Source organism: Gavia stellata, chromosome Z (assembly GCF_030936135.1).
Source record: "Gavia stellata isolate bGavSte3 chromosome Z, bGavSte3.hap2, whole genome shotgun sequence".
NCBI classification, from domain to species: domain Eukaryota; kingdom Metazoa; phylum Chordata; class Aves; order Gaviiformes; family Gaviidae; genus Gavia; species Gavia stellata.
In genome coordinates, this window is record NC_082637.1 from 61,780,201 (window position 1) to 61,798,539 (window position 18,339).

General features: G+C 39.9%; 1 protein-coding gene across 1 annotated transcript; it reads left to right on the forward strand.

Annotated features, from left to right (window-relative positions):
• The first annotated feature begins 2,327 nt into the window (after positions 1 to 2,327).
• MACIR (macrophage immunometabolism regulator) lies at positions 2,328 to 13,335 on the forward strand. The gene is made up of 2 exons (XM_059833964.1): positions 2,328 to 2,378; positions 10,949 to 13,335. Exon 2 carries the CDS (start codon positions 10,970 to 10,972, stop codon positions 11,591 to 11,593), a length of 624 nt encoding a protein of 207 aa, XP_059689947.1. The 5' UTR covers positions 2,328 to 2,378; positions 10,949 to 10,969; the 3' UTR covers positions 11,594 to 13,335.
• Positions 13,336 to 18,339: the final 5,004 nt, after the last annotated feature.

Sequence of the window (18,339 nt, forward strand, 5' to 3'; positions counted from 1 at the left end):
CTGCTGATGTGCACAGCCATCATAAGCTGTAGGGCACTTCATGTTCTGGTCAGGGTGATGATGCAGAGAAAATGGTCTGTGATGGTCTGTGTTGAAGCAGCGCTAAAAAGTGTTAAGCAGACCTTCAGTGCAGAAAACAAAGCTCAAGCACGTCAAAGTATCTTTGTTCTGCATATAAAATCTTGATTGACTTTAAGAGCACTGCAAAATATAGTGAAATACAGTAGTCAGTCTTGGGACAATCATAATGCCATTGCTGGTTGCATGGAAAATGCAGAACTTCGAAAATTATGGGGTTTTAGGAAGATCTAGGTATATTTTCAAATATTTGGTGTGGAGTTCAGATGCTATCTTTGGGAGAAGTTTTCAGAATCCACCTTTCTTTTGGTACCTAGAAATTGAAAAGACAATTTTGCACCATGTTAATGCTGTCAGTGCAATAAATGTTACCAAATATTACAGTTTATTAAAGGTCAAAATACATGATTTGTGGGGGGGAAACCCCTAATCTCTAAAGCACGTTTTAAACAGTTACTTAGCTAGAACATATTATGATCACCCCCAAGCATCTGTTATCTCCTGAAGTCATTCACCACTGCTGCCCACCCCCCCATCAACCTTGGAAGTCCATCTCAGAGACTGACTGACAACTCAGTTGACAGCGAGGAGGAGAAGTTGGGGGGGAAGTTTGTTGGTGGAAAGTTGTGATATACTGACTCCCTGGATTTTATAGCCTCATTTACACCGCAGGACAACATAGAAATATGAGATTTCTGACTCAGGCTAAAACTAGTATTGCAGATGTCAACATGAACCAAAGGCGTTTGTGTACTGTAAGCAACATAGAGCATCATAATGACTCTGAATTACACTCCAAATTCCTTTTCTCACACTGCTTCTTGACCAGATCTATTCTCCATGTTCTGTACTAAAACCACTCATTTAGCTTTTAGAACACTTTTGTGACCTTGCAAAACCGATGACTCTTAAGGGCTTGCAGAGCTAAAGAGACTGTAGTTAAAACTCCTTACAAAACCCTCGCTGTTTCTTTCTCTGTTGTTTGTTCTAGCTGAGAATTTCCAAGAAATGCAAATTCCAGGTGTATCTGGGTGCACAATGAGTGGCAGTCTGGGTGCATACCTAATGCTGACACCCTTCTCTGCAATTAAAGACTGGATGGCCTGCAGCCTTCCTGACCATTGGGACTAGAAGGAGGCCAGAGCATGGCCTTTGTGCACAGAGGACATCTATGCATTGCCAAGGAAGGTAATAAACTTTAGCTATGTATTTAAGAATGTGTCTTTAAAGACCCAGTTTTATGAACAAAAGCTGGCTCATCTTTACCCCAGGGGCATCAGAAATACCAGCTGCGTGGTTCAGCTCCCAAAAAACTGAGAGAAAAAAAAAAAGGGACTATGATCTTACACTTTCTCTTCCCCTTTACTTTTATTTTTACTTACAGGAGGGTAGTTAGGCAATTGTTTGCAAGTTTCGGTGCAGTAATACCGTCTTTGCTCAATCTTTTGAGTAGCAAAATATATGTGGAAACACCATGGAGGCTATACACAGAGATGGGCAGTATTTCAGTGAAAAGAAAGTCACCGAGAGATGATTACTTGGTCTCTTAGAGTTGTGCACAAAGTGAAAAGATATGTGAGGCTAAAGCTTGCTAAGCCAGTACCTGATGGAACGGGTGGAAGACAAGGCTTATGCCAATGAGGCTCACTGCCTAGCACCCCAAAGAGTGGCCTCTGCAGGGGGATCTAGAAACACATTTCAACTCTTACAGCCCCACTGACTTGGTGTCTCCTCCCCCCTCCAGTGCAGCACCCTGGCCCCAGCCGCAGGGAGCCACAGAGCTGCGTGGAGCCAGCTCTAGTCCGGGGTGCCGTGGGCCGGCCCAGGGCCGCCTTCCGGGGTGCTGCTCACCTCGGGGCCCGGCGCGGCCTGTTCCACCCCAGCCGTTACCGGGCCTCAGCCTCCTCCTCACAAACACCAGCACACGAGGGGCGGTTTTGCGGAGCGCGGGAGGGAAGAGGACGAGACGAGAGGGGGCCACGGTGCCAGCCGGGCCCGGGTCAGATCGGGTCGGGTCGGGTCGGGTCGGCTCCGCCCCGCCGCGGGGTGCGGAGAGCCACCGACTGCCGCTGAGACCCGACACCCCGCGGTGCGCCGCCGCCGCAACGCGCGGCACCACCCTCCGCCACCACTAGCTGGCGCTCCGCCCACCGCCGCCGCGCCCTGCCCTCAGTCCCGGAGCGCGGGGCGGGCCGGGCCGGGCCGGGCCGGATTGGGTTGAGTGAGTCGGCGTGCGCTGTACTCGGTGCTTCGCTGCTCGTTCCGCACCCCGCGCCGGGCCCCGCCGCCCTGGACCGCAGGTAGGAGGCGGGGATGGCGCCGCTTCGCGGCCTTGGGCCTTGCCCGTGCCTCACGGAGCGGGTACCGGAGCGGCGTCGGCGGGTGGGCCCAGGGAGCGGCCGTAGGGCGGGGGGAGCCGGGCCGACCCTGGCGCCCTGGCGGAAGCGGTGCCGTGCGGTGAGGCCGAGGGGCGGCGTGGGGCGGCCGGCATTGTTGGTGGGGGGCAGCCGCGGGCCGCGGCGGGGCCCGCTGGGGAGCCACGGGGAGCCGCTCGGCGCGGCCCGGCCCTCCCGCGGGCGGTGGCGCCTCTGTCCCCTTCCAGCGGTGCTGGGCGGCGCGGCGGGGGTCACTGCCGGCCTGGAGCCGCGTGGCGGCTGGAGCACAGGCCGCGGGAGCCTAAGATCGATTTTCCCCGCGCAGCGCCGAGGTCCTGGCGCATATCCCCTGCCTGCCTCTTCCGTGAGCCGAGCGGCGGGCCCCGCGCTCCCTGCAGGAGGAGCTACCCACAGGCCCGTGTACCCTGCTCTCCCAGCCCACGGCTGCTTCGCTTTCCCCAGCAGCAGCTGGTGAATGCAGTGGAGGTAAGGAGGCAGTGAGGAGCACCGCGGAGCGTTTGTGGGGCTGTCCGGGCCGGTGTAGGAGGACACCAGGGTGTTGGGCCTGGCACCTGCGTGCAGAAGGAAGCCTGGGGAATTCTCATGTGGGGCCTGAAGCCTCCAGTGAAGTTGCTCAAGTGCGCTTTCGGTGCCAGCAGAATGTAAATGGTGGAAAAGCCAGAGTTGACCTGTTAGAACCTGTATCTGTTCATAACCATTTGTACCTCTCTTCAGTTGTAACTTACAAACGCCAGCAGCCCCCGTACCATTCTTAATACTCTTAAGCAAGTGCTAAACCTGAATATGACTTTACTATTCAGTCTGATAGTAACAAAGTGCACTTGTGCCCAGCTTTCCATGGGTAACTTCGTATTTCCCTGTAATAAATCTTGCTTAGTGAAGGGTAAATGGAGGCTCAAAGCCCTGTTTAAATGTTGAATGTACCATCAATATACTCATTGACTGCATTTGTGCACTCTAGCATGCATTAAAGTGTTACTTTACAGAGTATTAAGTTTGCTAAGTTGCTTTGGTTTATTGGCAGGCGTGTTTTGCCAATTCTGTCCCTGCATATTAAGATGCCGGGGGATTGTCTCTGAACAGTGGAGGTGCTGTTCTGAGTGGTCTACAGATATGTAGGAAAATAGTCTCAGATCTTGATTTTTTTATATACAAGTTATTTATATGCTATTTTACATAGGGGTTTTAGCTGGCGTAAGTGTGAGCGTATATGTACCTATTATAAAGAAAATAGCAAATGGTGTGCATTAGTAGATATTTTCTATGAATATATCTTTGCTTGTTACTGTGCTTTCTAGAGTGGTGCAGTACGCCACTGTACATGCATACATACGTGCTTGCATAGCTGCATGTGGAAATGAATCGATGGTAGAAGCCTGCGGTTACACAGCTCTCAGTGAGAGATGGAAAGGGTCTGCGACGGGGAGAAGGACTTGCTGCTTCTACTGTTAGTTGGCTGAGTTCTGACGTGGCTCATCCTGAAAACAGTAAGAGTTGTTGGAGCATTTTGAGGAGGGGTGTTGTGAGGGCTGGGGAGCTGATGCTTTGTTTTGCCAGAAGGAGTAGAACTGTGCAGCATTGATTCTCCTTCCTACTCTTTCACAGTCATCTCCCTTACTGAAAGCTTCTCCTCCCACCACCCTGCTGCTGTTGAACCATATTCTGTCTTACATGGTGTGTTTGCTTTATTTTTTTTTTCCCTTGAGGAAGAGCGCTTATTAGAGTAATGAAGATGGAGGAGGGTGGTTCTCACAGTGACTTTGGAACAGAGGGAAGTGAGGCAATGGCAACGCGACCACTGAAATTAAGTTCTTGCGTAACAGTACCAACATTGTAGCATGGCTTTCTTTATAATCTCTTCTTCTTTGACCAGTCTTATGCTGCTGGCTTGGCCACCAGACTTGCACAATCATACGCAAATGCAGTATGTTATGGTAAAGTCAGATGAACTGAGTATTCTGGGTCAAAGTTTTCTGTTTGCACTAGTTGCAAGTTTAATATAAATTTACTGTACCTGCATGTGCTCGTAGGCTTTTATTAATTTTTATTCCATACTTACATTACACTTAAACAGTTGTTTTTAGGTAGCATTTAAGTATGGGAAGGAGCATTTGAGAAGGAGGCAGAAAACAAAACTTTAAAGCCATTATATACATAACTCTAGTATGCTTGAGGAAGTGACCTTTAGCAATGTGGATGGTATAAGTGAATGAGACATCTTTCCAACAAACACCTAAAAACTTGATGCAATCTGCAGCAGATAAAGACAAAGAACTAGTAATTTAAAGTGCTTCAGTTAAAAACCAAAATCAATGCAAATTAGGTTTTTTGGTTAAACATTTTTTTCCTGATATGTTTGAGTAGGTCTTATTTTTAACTAGTATCTTTCTTTGAATAGCTGTTCCTAGTCAAAGGCTGAATATAGTATTGTTTTTGTTTAGGTTATTAGTTTCAAAAACAATTGGTAGTAACCAAACATGCATTTTGGTTTTTAAAGGCAAAAATCAGTGTTTATTCAGTGAAATCTGTAATACTTTAAAAACTCTGGGGTTTTTTTCTCCCCTATCTATCTTTATTATGTTAAAAAGGCAACTTAATTTTTGTTGACAAGTCAGGTTGTGGTATGGTTTTTTGTTGTTTTTTTCCAAGGGGGCTAACCTGAAACTGGAGAGAAGAGAACTTTGAAAATGAAACTTACATTTTGGATGGTGAGGAGATGAAAATAAAAAATACAGAGATATAAAATACAATTAGTTTTTTAACTTACTAACCAACTGAAGAATACAAATTATTTGTCTTACAGTATGCATCAGCTTTTCTACATGTGTCTCACTGTTTCATTTTTAGATGAGTAACCATAGTAAACAGCTATCTCTGTGCTGGTCAGGAGTATCAGCTTACTCATGGAGTGGTGGGGAAGTGTTAGTCTGTGATTCCATCCAGCAAGAAAGTCGCATTGTTTATTTAAAGGACTCTAAATATTTCAGAAAAGTTACCCTTTGTCAAACACTTCCATCTAATGTTGCTTGGCAAAGAGATGTTAAAAGTTAAATTGCCTTCTTCCCCACCATTTTCTTTTACTTTCGTTGCTTACTAAGTCTGCTTATACAAAATTCATTAGCCCGGACCAGCTCTTGAAATTCCATCTGTCTCTTTGCTGTGTAAATTGTATGCTCTGTCATGCTGATCTGGTCTGAGCTAGTCACTGGAGTTGCCAGTTGTAGTTCCTCAGTAACACATTTGTGATCCTCTTCATTTTTAAAAGGCAGCTTCCTGGATCATAATTGTTTTCCATTGAAAGCTGCATTAATAAGAATTAACAAACTGGCTAAATAGTTCTTGCTTCTTGCAGTAGGAACATATTATTAGAAATAGATTTAATCTTCTTTTGCAAAACATTTAATAATTTCTTGTTTTGTGTAAACCATCTGGTATTTATTGTCCAGTGTACTGGATTGCTGAAGCACTTAATACTTCACCTGTTGACAAGAACCTCCCTGCCCCCCCCATTCTGTAGTTAAAATTTTTACTGGTTGTTTTGTGGACTGTTGTTTTGCATCACATCCTAAAGTTATTCCACTGGCTTTATTAATTCAGTAATATCCATTTTCTTAAGGCTTGCAAGATCATAACATATGCTTTATGCATCATTTCGTTTTCTTGCATTTAATTTTGAGAAGAAACCTGTGCTAAACTTCTTACTGCATCTGAATGTCTTCTTATGTGGTGCAACAATTTAATATTACCTCCATTTGCTTTTTGTTTAGCTTAGAGTAGTTCGGAATTTCTCATAAAGAACAGCAAGAGTTGGTGAAGAATGTGTATAGTTTATTGATACCTTTCATGAGCTTGTTCTCTGTGATTTTTTTTTTTTTTTACCCTCCTTTCCTGTCTCTACCAACATAGTATCAGTCTGTAAAACATAGCACAACTATTATAGGGGACCTATATGTTGGCAAAGCAACTTTAGTCTAAGTCCCTTCAGCTGGAGGTAAAGAGCATGGCTAAAAACAACTATCTGGCTCTGGCAGTATGTGCAGCAGTATCATCACTTGCACTGGAAGAACCTATAAGCTGCATACATCTCAAAGTCTGTGGCCTGGCTGCCCCAGCTTTAGAAAAAGATACTCTTACATAGCTAAATTTTAACTTGATTTTTTTCCCTTTCAACTAAATATTTCACTTGTTTTAGTTGCAGATTGGAAATCATTATTTCCAGAAAACTTTGCTCTACGAGTACATAACTGCATCAGCATGTTTCAGTGACAGAGAAACAAGATGGGATTTCCAAGATCACATACTAGATGTATAAATTTTTCTTTTCAGACTGCAAGAGGAAGGATGTAGACCTTATTTTTCCGCTTCACAAACAGAGACAATTGAAATAACTAAAAGATGTCATTGGGTGCCGTAAGAGCACATGGCAAGAGGTCATTCTAACAACAAATGATTTACAATGCATATGTTAGCATGGTGTGTTGATAGATGTTAGTGTGTCATACATGTCTGGTTTTTCATTTGTCCCATGCTAATCTTTGAGAGATATCTGACACCTTCGTGAAAGATTCAATAATCAGAAAGCCTTTATATTTGTAAAATGTGGAGGTTTTGATGTTTTTAACCCTTGAAGAACTATCCCAAGTATAATAATGTATTCTTCAAGGTAATACAATGATTTGTAGCAGTTAACCTAGTATTTCTGTTCATTATTCCTTTTCTCTGTGTTTTAGACAGTTTTGTCAATATTTAGCTGGATTGGGTCGGATTAATTTATATGCAGAGCCTGCTTTATATTAGAAAAAGAATCAGTGAAATCTTAATGAAGTGAATTGTATTCTGGAAGCACTTCTGGTGTGTATTGGTCAAGTGAATCCTCTTGGTAACTGTTATTTTCAGTTATTTTCCATACTTTTTAAATACATGAAGCAGCAGCAAAGAAAGGCATATGCCATCTTGTTCTTCTTCTCCTTGTTTTGATTCTATAGTAAATCTTTAATTATAAATTGTCTTGAATTGGCATCACTCCATTGTCATTCTCTTTGAGAATCAAGAATACAAGGCAGCTGTGATCTGAAGAAATACTCTTTTTAAACTGAAGTACTGTTTTTTTCAGTAGTATAATTGATGCTGAGAATTACTGATGAGCTTACACCACTACACAACAATGAACCTAATAGTAGTCATCTAATGCCTTATAACCATGGAAATGGCCTAAAAATGAAGTCTAGAAGTTTTAAATACGTGTTTGTAGGTAATGGTATCTACATTCACAGATACTGTGAATCTCTCAAATGATTTTCTTTTATAGAAGTCTTCTAAATAATATTTCTCTATCTTTTTTTACCAGATAAGGAGACAAAGCATGTTGAAGCCATATGGCAGCTTGAGTAACTCACATTAAAAGTCTTGGGAAAGAACAACTGAACACATACATATTGAGTTTTGGACCTCTGCCTGTGGAGCTGGCCAGTCATTCCTCTCACCAACTAGCAGTGCTGTTCCTCTGAGCTTCTGACGTTTATGGCACCAGCTTCTGATGCTACCATTGCTTTCGGGTGTTTGTCAGATTTCTTGGTTTTAGGGCTGTTCTTCACACTGGAGAACAGAAATGGAAGTTCTGCAGTTTCAGGCTGAAGTACTAGGCTGGAGCTTGCTGACTTGAAGGCTTTTCTGCTCTGATTTTCCTTTATACTGTTTTTGGCCAGTGAGGGGTAACTGTTCAGCAGTGAACTCCTGCCTCCTTCCCTCCTGCTTGTAGTTATTCTTCAAAGTTGATTGCTTTTTGTTATCAGGACACACACCCATGTTTCAAACAGCAGCAAATTAACTGTAAAAGCTGTGGTCTGAGAAGAGCCTTTGTGTTGCTTTCAAGTTCTCAAGGCTTTTTTAACTCAAAAAGTGCATGGAGACATCTCTTCCTCCCTCCCTTTTCTTAGGGCACGTTTGCTGTGGCAAGTGATGGTTGGTTTTGGGTTTTTTTTCTGTTGTGGCTGCTGTTTATGTGTGACTAGATAGTATTACTGATTTCTAGCCGTGCTGTATGACTATTTTATTTACACTTTTTCTGGCAGTTATTTGTACTTTTTCTATCATCATTTCAGCTTTTTAACAGAATGGGTTGAGTGTTTCTAGAAGATTACTGGAAAGATTTCTGAACTGCAGGGTAAAAATCAGGAATTAAAAGAACAGGAACAGTTAAATATTAAGGTTTCTTGGCTAACAGCACAGGGTAGCCAGAAGTTTTAATGCAAAATTTTTCTGTGCTGTTCCTCCATTAACCATGGTTCCTGATAGTGCAGGAACTATAATTTCTATGTGAGGAATTGTCATGAGTATCTTTAACTCAGTGGCTGAAACCTCACCATATTTATTGTCTCACTCCTAGATATGGTGCTAAAGTAGGAAACAACAACTGCTTCTGCTATTCTGAAAGTTTTAATTGCCTCCATAAATATGTTTCACATAAATTAAATACAATGGGCAACATTCTCGAGTTTTATGTGGATTTTTTGTCAGTGAAAAATTCTGGTGTCTGGTTTGCTTCAGTATTTTAATCCTTTATTTAACTTTTGCTGTGTTACCTGTATTGTTAAATTCAAAATGCTTAAAAGCTGACTGGATGAAGTGTATCTGTGTATCTGTAAAAGCAGCACTACACAAAACTGATAATGAAGAATCCTAAGTAGACCATGATTGTGAGAACTGAAAAAGGACAATTAATACTAAAGGAACATTAGTAATAGTCTGTCTGTAGTAGAAGTTTGTCAATGGCACATAAAATCCTCTTCAGCAAAGCTATGGGGATTTTGTTTATTCCTGGTTTATTAGCATGAGGCAGGAGCAGCAGGTTGATTTGAGACTAAGCAGGGAAGCAGAGTTACTTAAACTGCTCCTTCTCAGTCCCTGAACAGAAACAAGGTAGGTTTAAATTTTGCATGAGACTGGATTATTTTCTTTTGCAAGTGAGATCTGCACGCAAATTCCCCTCTTATTTTAAGACAAATTAATAGAGATTGATCTTGATGGGGTTTTTGGGGATGTCTAATTGCATAAGTTTGAATAAAGTATTGAAAGGGAGGGAGCATTTTCCTTCCCTTGCTTGTTGCATCTTTGCTACTCAGCCTGTGACCTCCTAAGCCTCAGAATAGCAGCAAGTAGCAGCTTTAAAAGTTTGCAAACTGATAATAGCATGTTTTAAGTCACTCTCATTTGTGAAACATTATTGAGCTTTTGAATGTGGCTTATGATCACCTATAATGAAATTCAGAATTGTGTTTCTGCTTGACACTTGCATACCAACTTTGCATTCATGCATACCATACTTGCTTTCTTCTTTGAGTCTCATTGCCTTTAAACATTACAAAGCTATGCTGAATTTTTTGTGAACTATATTTGCTAGAGAGTCACTGGCTACTGTTTAGAGCAAAGATGAGTCTGACAATGAAGGAAGCATGGATTTGGAAACTAATGTGACCTTTCTATTTTGTGAAGTAGCTGTGTCACTGAGGTGGTGTAGATGATGCTGAAAACAAAGAAATGAAAAGAATTAAACCTTCTCATTTCTGGCATCCACTGGTGTATACTTGCTGCAATATTGACCTTACCTTTCCATGTTAGAGATAGTAATGGCTTGTGGCAGACAGCTGTATCTGTAAATGCACCAAACTGTATATTTGGAATAGTTGTGAGGGAAGAAAGGTCAGGGAAAAAAAGTCTGCTTCCAAAAGAAACAGAAAAACAAAAAAATACCATAGAATTCAGAATATTGCTGATTCTTAAGATGCTTATAAGAATCTTATGCTATACTCATTGAACGCTAGTATACTGTTTCCTTTGTTAGAAATACATTAGAATAAAATAGTGTGAGTTTGTGAATTGGTTGTGAATAAGATGATAGGTTTTCTTTGGTGGGGGAAGATTGTTGATGACCTATAAAGACAGCTATTGAACAGCCAGGATACCATTCTCTGAATCTAAAGCAAGCTGTCTTCACATCTGGAAGAGGGAAGCATTGCAGTACCCTCAGTAGATCAGGTCTGGGCCACGGTCGTGCCTGACTGAGGTAGTTGCTGTTAGACACGCTTTTTAAAAACTTTGTTTATTGAGATTATTGTCAACAGAAAAAATACACAGCTGAACATGGGAGAAGTTGCTGTGGATGTGCAATGGATGTAGATGGCCTCAGAGGAAAGGGGCTATAAGGAAGCAAATGGACTAAAAGGATGAAAAAATGGACTGGAAAGAGGCTTCTTTTTGTGTATAGTACTACTCAAGAATGTTTTTAATGTTTAAGAATATCAGTAGTATATTTATGGTATCTTCTATTAAAAAAATATCCAAGATAATTTTAAAACGCGGATGACGGTGATAGTGTTGTTACGCGACACCCTGCAGAGCATAAGACAAGGCTGAATAGAGAAGTACTGGTCATGACTTCTGGGTGATACAAAATCTCATTTCTGTTTTATTTTTAGGAGGATAGTATTGTGTTTAAAATGGAAGTTGACATAAATGGAGAGTCCAGAACTACCCTATCCACCCTCCCTGTGCCTCTTGCAGAAGTGAGTCCCACGGGCAGGATGGAAGCAGAGAAGCCCCGCTGTTCCAGTACCCCCTGCTCACCAATGCGACGGACGGTTGCAGGTTATCAGATCCTTCACATGGATTCTAACTACCTGGTTGGCTTCACGACTGGAGAGGAGCTGCTAAAATTAGCCCAGAAGTGTACAGGAAGTGAAGAGAATAAAGGGGAATCTGGGCCAAATTTGCGCTCCAAACAGCTTGATTCAGGACTTGCACGTTCCTCCCGTTTGTACAAAGCTAGAAGTAGGTATTATCAGCCATATGAGATCCCAGCAGTAAATGGACGGAGGAGGAGACGGATGCCCAGCTCAGGGGATAAATGCACTAAGGCTTTACCATATGAACCTTACAAAGCACTTCATGGTCACCTGCCTCTTTGCCTTTTAAAAGGTAAAAGGGCTCACTCAAAATCCCTGGACTACCTGAATTTAGACAAAATGAACATTAAGGAACCTGCTGACACAGAAGTGCTACAATACCAGCTCCAACACCTTACCCTTAGAGGGGACCGTATGTTTGCAAGAAATAACACATGAGCTATCATCTCAAATTTAGAACCAATTTCTGATTATTTCTCTGTTGCTGCAAAAATCCACTGTTGTGCTGTGTTCATGACTGTCCACATTGTAGGTGGTTGTATCAGCTAAATGTTATCAGAAAGTAATTTATTTGAATAGAATCTTGGCAATGCAATATGTCACAAATACTCAGAGGGAGAGATCTTTCCTAAGCAAGCAGCTTCTGATGCAAATTTGACTGAAACTGGTGGATATTTCTTTGGACACCTTTTAACAAAAAAAAAAAAAAGAAAAGCTTTTGATTTTTGGGTTTGGGATTTTTTTTTTTGTATAGTTAGATCTAGTATTTACAGTAATTTAACACTGAAAAATTGGTGATGTCTGGTTGGTTGTTGCTAATTTTGGCTTGATGTTAGAAACTGCTCTTGGATAAGTAGTCAAGTTTAGGAGGTTTTTTCGTTTTACTTTGTTCCTGTATTCTACAGTAAAATGTATGTATTATTTTTTTACATCATGGAGAGGAAAGTGAGCTTGGCTAGACTGGATCACTTGCTATTTAAACAATCCAGTTCAAACATTTGCGAACTGTGCTTGCACTGTGTGATGAGGGTGAGATTCACTCATAAAACAAACCTTTGCTACTTGAATCCTATTAAATTATTTTTTAATTTCTGCATGGAAGTAATTGCTTTGCCTCCTCTGTTCTATAAAACTTGTTCAGGATAAGTATTTGGGTTATTATAAACAAATCTTTCTGGGAAAGAAGATTTTTTTTTTTTTGTTAGTGGGGTTTATTTTTTACATTGTCTTGACACACACACAAGGATTCACTTCAGATTCCAGTAAATACCCTGGAATGTCTGCATTGTTATGTCAATAATGTTTCTTATTTTAATTCATGATTTCTGTATCATGTATAGTAACAGAAGGTGTCAAATAGCTTCAGCATTGCTTCAGAAAGTTAGTTGATTTGGTGCACATGAGATCTAGAAGGCTGATTTCTTTTGATGGAGTGCAAGTGAAGTATTTCTGTATCAGCATTGAAGAGATGACCCTGGATTACTCAACAGAATAGATTGAATACACTGGCTTACTTTGTTACTTAAGAATTTTTTATCCAAACATGACATCAGCTGCAGTTTTGATAGCTGTATTCCTAGATGTATTTAAAACATTTTTCTTTTTTAAACATGAGTTACCAAAATAGTTTTCAGACTTTTTTTTAGGTGCAACCTTTTTCTGAAGCTGTGTGCAGATTGGTTTTGGCTGATGACCTCTGCAGAAGACGTTAAAAATAAGATCACATTGTTTTGAAACATAAATTATTTGATCAATTGTTTGTGGTAGAATTAAGATTTTTTTATTATTATTATTTTGTTGTTTGTTTATCATTCAGAATGAATAGAAAGCACTAGTTAGTGTATGCACTGTGGTAAATGAAGAGGAGTTCTCATTCTGTCACTTACTCCACAGTTGTAAGTGAAGATGGCCCAGTAGTCTGCATTTTGCTGGTTTGGTTATCTTTTTTTAGGTTTATTAGAATCTTTGCAACAAACCGATGTGTATTTTTAAAAGTTAACTACACCTGTGTAAATCTAATGTATTGAACAATGATCTTGAAAGTAAAATCTTCCTATATAGTCTCTAGTTTGAAAAACAGAATATGGTCAGATGCCAAAGAGATGGGGGTTTTGTTTAAGGAGTAAACACCATTTATTGAAATACCCTATGAAACTGTATTTCTGGCTAAAAAATAAAAAGGGTGGTATAAACACCTATTGTTGTGGTGTCTGTTGCTGTGTAGGAAAAAGAGGACATTTAAAAAATAAAACTTTAGACCAGGGATCATTTAAAAACAACTTTAAAGTGGGAATCTTGGGCTTCAGTCCAAGATTGGATTTGTTATATGTTTCAGGAAATGGGCCATGCAATAATTAATATTTTGTGCGTGTTTCTAATGTCATCCTGTGCCATAATTCTGTAGCTACACTAATAGAGAGGTTGATGGCTATAGTTGATGGCTAAGTTCATAAAATATATGTCAGTACTTTATCTGTTTGGTGATTTGCTCATGAAGGTGCTTACACTTAGTAATATTGTTTGCTTAACTCATACACTCTTGCAGCTCTTATAGCATATCCTCATTCAAGACCCCAATGTTTTGCAAATTTGGTTTGTAATGTTCTTTATCAGAACTCTTATAGCCATGGGGAGTTCCTGTTTTTACCTCTAAATTAAGCAAAATCTCAGCCAAATGAAAGCTCTTGATCTTGTCTTATTTTTGCTACTTATAATGTCTTCCATTAAACTAATGTATTAAAATCAAAGATGAGATGCTTCTTCAGGCTACTAAAATGAAATTGAATATGAACAATACTGACCTTTCAAAGTGAGTTCTCACTGTTCTTGTAATAAATTAAAAGAAAAAAGCATAAAAAAATTACTGTTTCCTTGTTGGCTTTAGGTATCTTCCAGAGGATTAAAAAAGTGAAGGTAGAAATGATACAGCGTAGTAACACAAATCTTGCATTTAACAGACCATTAACACCAAAGCAGGTCTGGAGTCAAGTACAAATGTGTAAGCTGGGATATTGAGGCAGATCTTAAATTCGGGCACACTGCTGGCACTTCTAAAGATATACCAAAAAAGGATTGGTATGAAATCGATTCTTTATTTCAGTGTTTTCTTTCATTTCAGCTGTAAACTTGTAACTACTCCTGTACTGCTGTGTTATGGTTTGTGTTTACAGCTGTACACAGTACTTAACTGACCTTATGGTTTCCTTTACCTTCTCTTGGGTGATGATCTCTCTTGCTGAGCATGTTTACTGTAGTGGCATTGTTAATTGCAGAGTAGGGCTATGAGACAATATTGCAAAGTAAGTAACAGACATGCTTTCATTATTTTGTGGGCAAATAAGAGAAGGACAAGTGTAATTGTTAAGAACTACAAGAGAAGAGCAGAAAGGCTATAAGCTGTATAAAAAAACTTCCAAATTCTACAATAACTGCAGAAATATCAGCTGATTAGTTTCAGTAAAGCTAGGTGGTGTCAGGCTGTATAATTTGCTGTTGAAGAAATGAAAAAGCTATCCAGAACACAAAACTGTGGTCTGAAAAAATCTAAGTGAGTTTCAAAGTATGTTTTCATGTGGTAAAACACAGGATTCAGTAAAAAAAAAAAAAGTCTTAAGGTCATTACTAAGCTTATGTCAAATTTTATGGATCAAATGAATGCTCGTAGTAGTAGGAAGGGAAATACTACCTATAATAAGTAAAGAATTGGTAATGGATAACATAACTGTTGCTTCAAACTCATTCAATGGTACCAAAGAATCTGAAACAGAAATTATCCAATATAAAATTTTGACGTTCTGGATGTTTGGGAGGGTGGTCTGGCTGAAGTCAGGTATTAATGTTAAATTTCATCGTAAAGAGGAATGAGTGCTAAAAAGAAGGAATAGAAAAAATTATCTTCAGTGAGAGTGTAAGCAGAAAAAATTAAGAGGAAGGCTTAAAGTGGAGCTACTTTGCACAAATGTAACTAAGTCTTTAAGCTGTTGTAGGAAAAATGCGGACCTAGAATTGAAAAATGTAGATTTATTAAAATGCTAATAACTTTAAAGACAATATAAAGCTTGGCAGCTGATAATAAAAGTGCACATTTCTTTGCATGTTGTCTGAGCATTTGGCAAATACAGTTTTATTGTTGATTCTTTCTGGGGACTGACTATTTGCATGAGTGGTTTTCAGTGATTTGATACGTTAATTGGGATATCAGTTTCCATGATGGGTAATTACACTGAAAAAGTGGCAAAAACATCTGTCTGATAGACGGATCCTCAGAATAATGCACTTAATGTTTGGATAATCTTTTTTTTGTCTGTGTCACACCATGTTTTTTAGCCAGAGGTTAATTCCAACTTTCCAAGGCCTTGAGAACCTTCAGACAGATTATGGGGGTTTTTTTCCCCCAGTGATTTGCTAGTGAAATATTTTTTTTCCTCTTTATTCCATCATAAAAGCACTCAGGGAAGATGGAGCTGTATCTTCAGGTCTATAGAATATGGAAAACTTCCTTTTTTTGGAAGGAGCAAGGGGGATCCCTAGTTGTCTGCAGTACTTGCTTCTGATCTTGCAAAGCCAAGTATCATTATTAAATGTGTGATACTTAAGCACAGCTCACAGCTTTCTGTGAGCTACTTTGGTAGGCGTTGTCTTCTGACTCTTAATCATGGGTGCAGCTGGTGTTTTCTTCTGACTCTTAACCATGGGTGCAGCTTGGAAGAGTGTAGACTGTTAAGAGATGCTGATAACTGACCTACAATGCATTAGAGGTTCATAAAAAAAAAAAAAAAAAAGTCTCTCTTGTGCCTTAGGAATCATTATCAAGCAATTTTTTGGCCTTTTTTCCTTGCATCAGAGTGATGACTTCCATCAATCAACAACCACTTTACTTTCCTCCTCTATAACACAAGGATCATTCTTAATGATACTGCTCCCTCAGAAGTTGCCTTTGGTTGCTGCATTTAGCTGCTTCTGGATGGCAGAGTATTCAAGGTTCAGTGGTGCTGCTCCAGTGTAAGTGCTAAACCTAATCTTGTGCATTTTTGTGGGTTGGTTCAAGGGAGGGTACATTACCCTAATGTTTCAATACCCAGTCTGTCTTATATCCTGCTTAACTTCTTCTTAGCTTTAGTAGCTTGGTGGTAGAGAATGACATCAAGGCAAACCTACAGAGGAACTATCTAGGCCACATTAGAAGATCCGAGGAAAGAAGACTGTCAGTCCGTGGAGAAAAATCCAGAGTCAGCTGGCTTGCACTGAAAATGTAAGGTAAGGATATTAACTGACCACATTCCATCCATTTTTAGGAGATAGTTGTCTAAACTTGCATGGGCTTGATCTTACCTTTCAAAGAGTTGGTCTGGAGTGAAAAGTGGGGGAGGACAAAGAAGGAGAGCTTTGCACAGTGCTTTTATTTCTGTGAAGAGTGGGAGGGCAGGAAGAATTCATCAGAACATATCAGGGGAAAGGCTGGGGAAATACATGGTGTGAAATGGAGTGAAATAGTGTATGGTTTCAGTGTCAAAACAAGCAAAGACATGGAAGGAGATGGTGTGCTCATCTCAAATGTCTCTAGAAAGCAATTGTCCATACTTCTGGATGATTAAAGAGGGTGATGGGACATTTTAGCAAAATGCTGTGATCGGAGCTGTGCTGCAGTGAAGATAGAAAGGAGGAGCTTGAGGCTGTGTGTGTACACTTTCATACTCCTAAGCTTAGATGTGATTTAGAAGAGAGTTCTGAGGGAATAAAATAATAATCTTTATGCTATTCAAATATGGTCTGAATTAAAATCCTGTGGTGTTTCTGTGGTATTCAGCAGCTCTACACAGTGACAATAGGTAGATGGTGCAATTTCATAGTTCTTAGACAAAGCAAAGTGTAAGAAGATGCCTGAACAAGAAGAAAACTTCTATCTGTTATGTTCCTTTATTATTATTTTCAGTTTAAAAAAAAAAAAAAACTTCAAGCTTCTTTATGTATTCTGGTATAAATACCAGCTACAATATCTGGTAGGATTATTGCCCCATTTCATTTTGCTAGACTCTTGCCTGCTGAAGCTGCTGATGACCTGTTCTTTCTGTGAAGGTGAAGGAGACACAAGTGCCAAAATATGCAAGAACTTTGAGAACAGCATTAACAGCTTGAACCCTGTGAAAAATGGAGCAAGCCATGATTTGCTGTAGTGCTTTACATTAACCTATTTTTCAGAAACTCAAAAAATGTTGAAGAAAAGTGTTAGGTACTGAGATGCCTTTAGAAGTCTATTTCAGGCCAGTAATACTGTAGTGTAGAGCTTCATGGTATGAACTGTAGTCTGCAAATGGACAAAAGTACAGCGGGAGAGATAATGTCGTAGTGCACTGGAATACCGGGTGGCAGAGGACCAACATTTTAAGCTAGATGAGTGAGATAGAGTGGGGAGAAGAATGTAATAAATGTAAGATTATTTTTTTTTCTGCCCTAGCTCAATGATTTCATGTTTTTTATTTTAATTGGGGCAAACATCTTCCAATTTTTATGAAGGAAAATTGAAAGGTATACAGAAAAGTTACAGCTCCAAGCAACTGACTGTATGCAAGATTTCTACCTATCTGTCTATATTAATGTTTTCTATAGAATTTAATTCTCTTCAATTTTTATCAGTATTTCAATATTCAGCTGATACTATTTCAGAATTAGTTTTGGTAAAGAGATGACTGGAAAAAAACAGTACCGGAGGAAGGAATGCTGATGTAAATAAGTTAAATAGTAGATAAACTTCATATAAATGGTGGCATTTGTATTGGTTTTATAATTTTGAAATAGAACTGCAAACACAGCAAAAACATCATTCATCACCTCAGGGACCAGAGGTGGGACAAGATGATCCGTAAAGACTTCCAAGCTGTAAATTCTGTGAGATGCAGTCATGTTCCAGAGGTAATTAAGTGTTTCACTTAACACTTCAGAAGGGTATTTAGAAGGCTGGGTTATCCAGTTGTCATAGAATCATAGAATCAATGATTTCAGTTGGAAAAGACCTTTAAGATCAAGCTGTAAACCTAACACTGCAAAGTCCACCACTAAACCATGTTCCTAAGTGCTACATCTACACATCTTCTAAATACCTCCAGGGATGGCGACTCAACCACTTCCCTGGGCAGCCTGTTCCAATGCTTAGTAACCCTTTCAGTGAAGAAATTTTTCCTAATATC